This window comes from Doryrhamphus excisus, linkage group LG8 (assembly GCF_037039965.1).
Source record: "Doryrhamphus excisus strain RoL-2023G ecotype Guam linkage group LG8, RoL_Dexc_Guam_v1.1, whole genome shotgun sequence".
In the NCBI taxonomy this organism is placed as follows: Eukaryota; Metazoa; Chordata; class Actinopteri; order Syngnathiformes; family Syngnathidae; genus Doryrhamphus; species Doryrhamphus excisus.
The window spans coordinates 5,628,552-5,639,823 of record NC_136364.1 but is presented as its reverse complement, the minus strand read 5'-3'; the positions used below and the strand labels follow the sequence as shown (position 1 = coordinate 5,639,823).

Sequence of the window (11,272 nt, the reverse complement as noted above, 5' to 3'; positions counted from 1 at the left end):
AATAATAGTAATTAAAATAATAATATTTAAAAAGTAATAAATAATAATTCAATATAAAACTTTCACCATCGACCGACAAAGTTCGAAAAAATTGTGATTGTTAGGTTGGCAATACTCGGTACCGATAATTACATTTCTTTTTTATCAGATATTTTTCCCGATCATGAAAATGGATATTAAAATAAATAATTGGCTAATAATAATAATTAAAATAAAATAATAATTTAATAATAGTAAAATAATAATAATTTAAAAAATAATAAATAATAATTCCATATAAAACTTTCACCATCGACCAACAAAGTTCGAAAAAATTGTGATTGTTAGGTTGGCAATACTCGGTACCGATAATTAATTATTTTTTTATCAGATATTTTTCCCGATCATGAAAATGGATATTAAAATAAATAATTGGCTAATAATAATAATTAGAATAAAATAATAATTTAATAATAGTAAAATAATAATAATTAAAAAATAATAAATAATAATTCCATATAAAACTTTCACCATCGACATAGTTCGAAAAAATTGCGATTGTTAGGTTGGCTGTACTTAATTATCGGTACCGATAATTACATTTTTTTAATCACATATTTTTCCCGATCATGAAAATCGATATTAAAATAAATAATTCGATAATAATAATAATTTAAATTAAAATAATAATTTAATAGTAATAAAATAATAATAATTATTAAAAATAATAAATAATAATTCGATAATAATAATAAATAATAATTAAAATTTAAATAATAATTAAATAATAATAATTAAAACATAATAAATAATAATTCAATATAAAACTTTCACCATCGACCGGCAAAGTTAGAAAAACTGCGATTGTTAGGTTGGCAATACTTGATTTTCGGTACTGACAATTAATTTTTTTTAATCAGATATTTTTCCAGATCATGAAAATCGATATAAAATATGTTACACATATCTGTATCGGATTTTGACATTTGGACAACATGTGTTTTCGTGAAAAACACCAATACCGGACATCCCTATCTCGTCTCGGGGACCAACCAACAATTGACTTTCATGTTGTTAAAATGGGCTGCCAACGATAGCTAACGGGATTAGCTAACAGGAGGAGTCGGGACATTGCCCTCGGAATGAGCAACCCGTATTAAAATCAATTAGAAGACAAGAATTCCAAGTTAAAACTGTACGATGTACATCTGCATCGGGTGGTTTATAATACTTTTATACATCCGCCGTCTCCGTAAAAAACATGTGGGACTTAGCCGGCCGGGGCAGCCCTCCCACGTTCACTTCAGTTTCCCAGTTCCGTCTCCTCCATTTACCGACGAGGCTCTCCCGATCAATAATTCAATAGATTTGGCGTCTTAATCCTTCCAGACGAGTGCAGACTGTGTGAGATGGCTATTAATTAATAGCTCGGGACGCTCGGTTGTTGCTTGTGTGCACAAATTTTGGAGGGGATTGTAAGGTGAGCCGGATGTGGAAGATTGTGTTAAATGTTCAATAAGATGCGATTAAGATGTCGGGGATTGAATCCGCTCGTATTAACAGAAGGTTCCAGTACCAAATCAACAACAGCATTTTGTAAGTTTTAGAAAAAAAAAAACAGGAGTGACCACTCTCTTTATCCGCCATCTCCGTGTTTTGTTAGCTTGTCGACTGAAAATGATCAGATCAGTCCTCCTCTCCAAATGTTCCACAACCAAAAATCATGAATATTGCATGAGTTTGGCACGGGAACAAGCGATGTTCCTCACACAGACCTGTCACTCGTCACGCTATCAAAAGACTTCCGACAAATTCATGAATTATTTAAAAAAAAAAAGGCTTTACCAATAAATAATATTCAGCAATGAAAATGTCAACGCATTCAGTAAAGAACCTTTAGTTCATTTATTATAGGAACAAAAAAAAACATTTTGGTTAAGTGGATTCACGTTTCACATGTGATGGAAAATTTTATGAATTTTTTTCATTTTTTAAAAAAAAAAACAGTGCTTCAGGTGAGTTCACTTTCACTGTTATTAAAAAAACATTTTTACATACAGAAAGATCGTGACTTTTCATACACGGAAACAAAAAAAATAAAAAAAAATAATAATTCGCTAATACCTGTCAACATTTGCGTTAAAAAATAAGTGAAATTTCTGGAAATTGAAGCAAATTCTGATATAATATCAGAACTGTTTTTTTTTTCATGAAAGTGAAAATACATGAAATTATAATTCCAAAAAAGCGCTGTTAGCTGTGTATAAACATATTTTACACATGTCGTACCGGTTGTACAGTATTTTGTTATATACTGTTATTAAATATAACATATAGAACATAACAAGCTCCTTTAAAAGGAGATAAAATAAAACACACCTTAGAAAATTTTTTAAAAAAAGCACATATATTATGATATCACATTTCTGGTTTCACCTTCACGGAAATGGGCGGGTCCAAAAAAAGGGTGAAATATCGAAATGAGAGTTGACTCATGCAAACATTTGGGGTTTGTGTTGGACTATAACGAGGCCAGCCTCTGTAAATGTTCCAAGTGGAGTCCGAATAGTCATGGAATAATAAAACCGAGTGCAGAATGGTTCGCCTTGTTTGACAAAGTATGGACCTGCCAGCTGCATCCTCCTCCATCCATCCGTCCATCCTCCGTTTCTTCTTCACCGTCAAGACGTAGAAAAAATCCTCTCCGTAGGCTATCAGTCACATTTCATAATCTCATAAATAGCCTATATTCTTATAGTTATACTCGTCGTCCTTCATTAGAAAAAAAAAATTGTTCGATTCCGTCCTTCTGTGACGTCACAGGCCCAACGCCGCCGCGTGTTTTTTGGCCTTCAGTCTCAGGTCGGCGATGCTGGAGTTCTTGCTCGTGTTCTTAGCGGCGGCGGCGGCGGCCACCACGGATGCGGCGGACGCCGACTCTGCGGCCAGCGTGGCCAGCGGCAAGCCGAAGGGCGGGGCCGGGAACATCATGTAAGGGGCGTGCGCCGCCAGGTGGGAGTGCAGGTGGTGCTGCGCGTGCGCCACGGCGCTGTCCAGTTGAAGCTGCGCCTGCACCTGAAAGGAGAAGGGCGGCACGTTGCAATGACTATCCTACAAGGGACGCACGCATGGGGGTGGGGGTGGGGTGGGGGGGGAGAGAAGTGGAGAACATGCGTTAAGTTGGCAGTCGCTGATGGCTCATTCACTTCTACTTTTCTACTACGGTGGAAATGGGTGTCCAAAATCCGGCCCTGGGGGGCATTTACAGCCCTAACCTTATTTGACATTGATCACGGAAGTAAAAATGCTTTGTAATAATTTTTTACATTTTTAAAATAAATTTTTAAAATATATATATATTATAATTTTTTTTTAAAAATTAAAAAAAATAATTTTAATTTTTTTCATTTGAACATGCATCAGATTCCAATTGAGTGCATCCCATAATCAGTTCCCAGTTCCACATGTCCAAAAGGAGTAGGAAGAAGCAAAGCTTATTAAATCCTACCCCTCCATCTGGTACTTTTACAATCACTAACTGTTACATTTGTTCACTTCCTGCTTTCCTAATATAATTGAAGTTATTTATTTCTTTATTTGATTTTTGTATTTTTTTTTATAAATTTTAGCATTTTTTAAAATACATTAAAAAAATTTAAAAATGTTTTAAATACATTTTTTAAAATATATATATATATTATAATTTTTTTTTTAATTAAAAAAAATATTTTTTATTTTTTTCATTTGAACATGCATCAGATTCCAATTGAGTGCATCCCATAATCAGTTCCCAATTCCACATGTCCAAAAGGAGTAGGAAGAAGCAAAGCTTATTAAATCCTACCCCTCCATCTGGTACTTTTACAATCACTAACTGATACATTTGTTCACTTCCTGCTTTCATAATATAATTGAAGTTATTTATTTCTTTATTTAATTGATTTTTGTATTTTTTTGTATAATTTTTTGTATTTTTTAAAATACATTAAAAAAAATTTTTTTTTTAATAAAAAAAATTAAATACATTTTTAATATATATATATATATTTAAAAAAAAATAAAAAAATAAAAAAACAATTTAAGTTTTTTTATTTGAACATGCATCAGATTTTTTTTCGAGTTTAAAAAAAATCAATATAAAAAAAACAATAAAAAATATACAATTACTTAGGGGTGCTTAAGAACATTTTAGGGTTGTGAAGCCCCCCCTAAAATAGGCCTAACGACGCCACTGACAACCAGCAAGCAGTGTGGATTATGTAGACGTGGCTTGGGTAGACCTGGCCTAAACGTCCAGGCTCAAGTCTCCACCTTGCCTCCTATTCCATCATCCATTATTAGCGAGTACTTATAGTTTCATACTATTATACTGTAAGGGTCCGGCAACTTATCTAATGTATCATTTACAGCAGTCACTTTTATTGCAAATATTGATCTGAAATTGGAGGAGAAGGTCACTGTCAAGCTCAAGGAGTGTGTGGACGTTTCGATTCGTCAGGTGTCCTTGCACGTAAAGTGAGGAAAAATGGGGACCCAATTTCCTACTGATTCAAACAAACACTCTAAATACACGGTGGGAAGTTTGAGAAATTTCAAGTCAAACTGACTTATGGGGCTTAATTTATCAGTCAAGTCAGTCATGTTTTGGTAAATTTGAATATTTTAGAGTGCAGCGTACATATTTTGTTTCTCATGACTGTACAATACAAATCTATGATGGATGTTTTTGTGTTTTTTTTACATTTTTTTTTACATTTTTTTACATTTACTGTTAATTAAAAAAACTTTGCTTTGGTTTCAATTTTCTACAATAAAAGCTCTGATAAAACATTCCACTGTTCTCAAATATCTTACTTTTTATTTTTCTACACAAAATAAGATGAAAAATAAATAAACAAATCAAGAATAAAGAAAATCAATCAGTAATAAATAAATATAATAATAATAATAAAAACTTAAGAAACCACATATAGTTGGTGGGTAGACAAATGATTTTTTTTAGATTAAAATGAACAAAGCATTATTAGAGCCCTGTAGACATGACAAAACACGACTATAGTCACATTTATATTCTTTTTATTTACAACATATTGCGCAACTGCAGGGTCTTGAGACACATGCTAACTCGCAAACTAGAGAGCTAGCCACCTAAACGGTAGCCTTCGAGTTATTTCCTTTCAACTTAAATAGCCAAAAACTTACCACTTCCACACGGATAGGGAGGATAACTATTAAACCCCCCTGCAGGGCCAGACTTTGGACACCTCGGTTGTAGTCTCAAAACAAAAAAAGCATAAGATGATGGGTGCAATAACGGAGACGCCACCCAATCCCAAGCCCTGCTGTGTTGGCACAACGTTTGCGTCGCGTCGCATCAAGTCTACGTGTGCCAAGACAGCGGCGTCTGTGTCTTGCGGGCCTTACAAGGGGCCCCGCAAAGCAACTTGCCTGTTGGAATGGCATCCGTAAAGCCCCCACGTTGACATATGGCGCCACGCGGCAAGCTTCAAACTGGTTCGCCGCTCCGATCAGGACTCCTGAAGAAGACAACAGAACGACAAATGAGACGCTAGGAAAACAAATTAGAATAGAATATAACGCGGTCGGTACTGTTTACCTTTATGTAACTGGTTCTCTTGCTTCCTGCATTTGGCTCTTCTGTTCTGGAACCAAACCTGCAGGGAATTTATTACAAATTACCGTTTGGCACTTGCTTGTTTAATATCTCACTGCATGTGACAACAAAAACTATCCCAAAGGTCTACATCAGGGGTCTCAAACACGCGGCACTAGTTTAGGACACTAGAGAGCTAGCGACCTAAACGGTAGCCTTCAAGTTATTTCCTTTCAACTTAAAAAGCCCAAACTTACCACTTCCACACGGACAAGGAGGATAACTATTAACAGTTATTTAACCTTTAACATGAACCTTAATCAAATGTAATCATTTTTTCTGGGTACATGATACCATACAGCAGGGGTCTCAAACATGCGGCCCGTGGGCCAAATGTGGCCCGCAGGACACTAGTTTGAGGCCCCCGCCTTGATATGAAAGTTTAATGTTTGATATGGATGCTGTATGGTATCATTCATTCATTCATTCATTTTCTACCGCTTTTCCTCACGAGGGGGTGCTGGAGCCTATCCCTGGACTGGTCGCCAGCCAATCACAGGGCACATATAGACAAACAACCATTCACACTCGCATTCATACCTATGGACAATTTGGAGTCACCAATTAACCTAGCATGTTTTTTTTGGAATGTGGGAGGAAACTGGAGTACCCGGAGAAAACCCACGCATGCACGGGGAGAACATGCAAACTCCACACAGAGATGGCCGAGGGTGGGAATTGAACCCTGGTCTCCTAGCTGTGAGGTCTGCGCGCTAACCACTAGACCGCCGTGCCGCCCTGTATGGTATCATGTACCCAGAAAAAATGATTACGTTTGATTAATGTTCATGTTAAAGGTTAAATAACTGTTAATAGTTATCCTCCCTATCCGTGTGGAAGTGGTAAGTTTTTGGCTATTTAAGTTGAAAGGAAATAACTTGAAGGCTACCGTTTAGGTGGCTAGCTCTCGAGTTTGCGAGTTAGCATGTGTCTCAAGACCCTGCAGTTGCGCAATATGTTGTAAATAAAAAGAGTATAAATGTGACTATAGTCGTGTTTTGTCATGTCTACAGGGCTCTAATAATGCTTTGTTCATTTTAATCTGAAAAAAAATAATTTGTTTTCTTAAGTTTTTATTATTTGCCCTTTTATTATTATTATTAGATTTATTTATTACTGATTGATTTTCTTTATTCTTGACTTGTTTATTTATTTTTCATTTTATTTTGTGCAGAAAAATAAAAATTAAGATATTTGAGAACAGTGGAATGTTTTATCAGAGCTTTTCTTGTAGAAAATTGGAACCAAAGCGAAGTTTTTAAATTTTTTTTTGTTTTTAACAAATGCGGTTTTTTTTTGGAAAACCTGATGCGGCCCAGTCCCACCCAGACCCGATCTCCAGTGGCCCCCAAGTAAATTGAGTTTGAGACCCCTGATTTTAAGAATAATTCTGATATATTTATGAAAGGGTAGGCAGTAAATGTAAAAAAACACAAAAACATCCATCATAGATTTGTATTGTACAGTCATGAGAAACTGAAAAAGTTTGTATTTTTTTTCTGTTTTTAATAAATGCGTTTTTTTTTTGTTTGTTTTTTTTTGGAAAACCTGATGCGGCCCAGCCTTGCCCAGACCCTAGCTCCAGTGGCCCCCAGGTAAATTGAGTTTGAGACCCCTGATTTTAAGAATAATTCTGATATATTTATGAAAGGGTAGGCAGTAAATGTAAAAAAACACAAAAACATCCATCATAGATTTGTATTGTACAGTCATGAGAAACTGAAAAAGTTTGTATTTTTTTTTCTGTTTTTAATAAATGCGTTTTTTTTTTGTTTTTTTTGGAAAACCTGATGCGGCCCAGCCTTGCCCAGACCCTAGCTCCAGTGGCCCCCAGGTAAATTGAGTTTGAGACCCCTGCTCTACAGTGAAATATTAACACTGCTGCTTAATTTTCACTATTACACTTCAAGAGGCAAATGTGCAAATAATCCATGAAAACATAAAACACTCAAAGGTATTGAATCCCATTTCAGGCAAATAGAAACAACCCTTGTGGAGATGAGCAGGACGATTGGAGTATAATAAATAACCTTGTCAGCGTCCGTTTCATCTTTCTATACAAGCGGCGTCCCTGAAGACTTGGATGGACTCGAATAGCAGCAGCTTTATCATCATGCTGATTTCTGCCTTCTCTTCTTGCACTGCTTTTGCTTTCATTAAAATACCACTACAATTAATTATTATTGCATATACATTTAAAAAAAAAAGAATACATATATTTATTACATTTTTTTCCCCAATTATTGATTTGATGTAACGGTTTCTAAAGGTGCTTGGATAAAGGAAGAAAAGCAAAGAAAATGTTTCTATAGCAGATTTAGATTTGAGCTGCATGGGGAAAGAAAACATTTAATGTATGCAAATCCCTGACACAATGCCTCTTATTGGGGGGGGGGTCTAATTCAAGCTTGGGGCACACCTCCACAAAAACAAGCCTCATGAGTTGCAGTATTATTATTATTATTATTTTTATCCGGAATATTGAATATTTCTTCCATCAAAACTATGGAGTGGCAATGACATTGGTGATGAATCAAATGAGAGATGCTACATTGTCTCATTGCCCCCCCCCTTACACCGCCCCCCTCTCCCAAATGCTCTCATTACACATGTCTGAAGACCACCACCACCCCACCCTCTCCATCCTCTTTTGGAAGCCTTACTGGGTTTCTTGCCCAGATGGTCTTTGCTCATGGGCCCTCATGGTAACATGCACCAGGCCATGTACGCGCACACGCGCACACGCACACGGATATTGCTGCATTCAATGTGTATAATGAGGATATGAGGATATGAGGATTGAAATCAAGCACACTCACACATCCGTTCATGGATGAAAATGCGCTATTTATTCATGGCACCATGTGCGCATGCTCAGGTGGGTTTCAAATTGATTAAATTGATCAAATAACTTGTAAATTTATTCATTTTTGTTAAAAATAAAAAATAAGAAAGTAAATAATGAGAAGAATTAAAAACATTATTTATATATAACAATTAGAGTCCTGTCCTGGTTGTATTTTTAAAAATCTGGTGCTATAATTACTAGAAATTAGGACGTATAATTATTTTGCATAATAAATAAGATTTTGTTGTATGTGAAAGTGATTTCCATGTATTATTATTATAATTTAATGATGTGTTTTGTTTTGTTTTTGGAAAAAAAGTGTCATGTTCCTAACCTGCACCCGGGCCTCGGACAGCCCCAGCCTCTGGCTCAGCTCCTCCCGCATGAAGGCGTCCGGGTAGTGGGTCTCATCGAAGAGCCTCTCCAGCTCGTTGAGCTGCTCCAGGGTGAAGTTAGTCCGGCTTCTTCTCTGCTTGATTTTGGTCTGGGCCTCATCCTCGATGGGCTTGGACTCCTCTTTACTTTCCTTCATGTTTCCTATCCGGGTGGAAACGACACGTCACTCATTTTTATTATTATTTTTTTTTTGCAATTTTGCATGATTGACATGTCATTTCAAATAATGACATTTTAAGCCACGGTTATTCTGTGCGGAAAATTTCAATCACGTAAAACTCAAGTGAGACCTAGAACTGTGTGATCCGGAGACGTACCCACGCACCCCCCCTTTCCCAAAACCTCAAAAAGCGATCAGAGCTCGGATGTTTTGTCGAGCTACATAAAGCTCTTTAATTATTAACTGCTTATAAATATGCAAGCTCTGTGCCCACGGATGCTGTGTGTGTGATCCACGCACAAAACACACGGTCACATTTTAACAACCTTTTTTTTTGATCGCCTTTTGATCACCTTTTTACATAAAAAAAACCCACTTTTTTTAATAAAAACGTCAGGATTGAATTGACGCAAAGCAGACAAATATTAAATATGTGCACTTTAAATTTAGCTTCCTCGTCTAAATGTCTATAATTTATTCACTTTAATACACTGCATATTTTCCTATAAAACACTCACATTTTCCACCTGTGCGCATAAAAGATGCGCACATAACAGTGTTTGCATCATTCCCCTCTCTTTTTGAATGCATAAACATTATTATTTTTAATACACTATTGTACCGAGATTCTGTTTGTTGTTGCTGCACCGTGCATATAACATAAATTGTGGACAAAAAATGTAATTTATTATGCACTTTATCATTAAAATACTCAATTAAACAGTCAACGGCAAGGCTGCAAGCATTCTAGAAATAAAAAATAAGCAAAAAATACAAGTTTGATTAATAACATTAATTTTTTAAGTTCATTCGTTTGTTTTTTTGGGCTAAAAACAATAATATAATAATAATAATTGATACAGTTCTGATTTATAGTGAAACTCAATGGTGGTTATAAAGTAATTTCGTATGAATTTGACCATAAATGATATTTTAAACATTGGATGTGAAGTAAACAATCATTTTAGAATGCTTTGTTTGCAATAATAATAAGGAATAATAATGATTATGCTATTTTAAACAGGCAACAAAAAGGGCTGCAATTGTTTTTGATTTAATTAAGCTTACTTAATAAACGATACTTTTTCGAATAATGTTGTATTTTGGTAATAAAATTCCTGGTGTTTTTTAACGAGTTAATGTATATATTTTTGTTCAAAGAAAATTGCTGCAACAATAATAAACGAAACTGAATCTAAAGCATGTTTATAATAATGGATGCCTTGCTCATTGGACCTGATAATCAGGCAAATTCAGTGGATTTAACCCAATCGAGAAGGTTTATTTAGCCTATGGACTTCCTTCCTAGGAGATCCATACCCAAGTATCGACTCTCCTTACCGTCAATGAGTTTGGGACTACCGGCGTCTCTGGTTCTCTCCGGCCCGAGCACGTCCGTGTCCCTGCCCGGCGAGAGCGCCACGTTCCGGGCTACAACCGCCGCCGCCGCCGTCTCCTCTCGACCGCCGGACTCCGCGGTTAAACTCTCCCGGCTCCCCGCTCTTGCCGCGCCGGTCTCCAGCACCTCCCTGTAGGTGATCACCTCCTTCTTCTCCTTGACTTTTTGATCGAAAGACTTCGACACGAAGGCTGTGAGCTCTTCCATCACTCTTTCTCCTCTCCTTCTCTCAAAAGAGAAGAAAAAAAGAACACGCCACTCTCTCTCTCACACACACACACGCACAAACACGCACTCACTCACACGCACACACGCAGGCTCCCTTTGCTCCACGACAGCTTAAGACATCAATGGTGTGGCCCCCTTGAAAACGGAGGTGATGCTGCCAACTCTCTAGGAAGGCACCGCAACAACAACAACAAAAAAAAAAATGGCACTTAAAGACGCGCGTCTTCCTTCTCGGCCAATTTCTCCTCCTTTGGTGCTGCGGAGTTGGGAACCTGCTGGTGATCCTCGATTGAAGTCACACTATTTATACTTTGCGGCGCCTTGCCCCCTTGATCCGTGCAAATTACCTCCCCTCAGGATGCCGGGATGAGCCCCCCCCCCACATACATACACACCCCTCCTGTACTCAACATCGTCCACCCTCCTGGAAGTGAGAGAGTAAAAAAAAAAACACATTAAACTGCACCTCTGCTGCTATTGGCTATTAATCCAAGATTGACAAGAAGGACTAATTAATTTAATTAAGCTCTCATTGGCTGCTATTGTCCTCGGTTACTTTTTAAACACCCCAGAGAATGCAATGGATCT

General features: G+C 36.7%; 1 protein-coding gene across 2 annotated transcripts; it reads right to left on the bottom strand.

The window, feature by feature from the left end:
* Positions 1-1,860: 1,860 nt before the first annotated feature.
* On the bottom strand, positions 1,861-10,955 carry shox2 (shox homeobox 2). Of its 2 annotated transcripts, none has more exons than XM_058080732.2 (5): positions 10,399-10,955; positions 8,836-9,038; positions 5,597-5,654; positions 5,428-5,516; positions 1,861-3,090 (listed from the first exon to the last, which is right to left on the bottom strand). In XM_058080732.2, exons 1-5 carry the CDS (start codon positions 10,661-10,663, stop codon positions 2,797-2,799), a joined length of 909 nt encoding a protein of 302 aa, XP_057936715.2. In that variant the 5' UTR covers positions 10,664-10,955; the 3' UTR covers positions 1,861-2,796. The 2 variants fall into 2 exon arrangements, with proteins under 2 accessions (XP_057936715.2, XP_057936717.2); XM_058080734.2 differs by having other exon boundaries at positions 1,861-3,054.
* Positions 10,956-11,272: the final 317 nt, after the last annotated feature.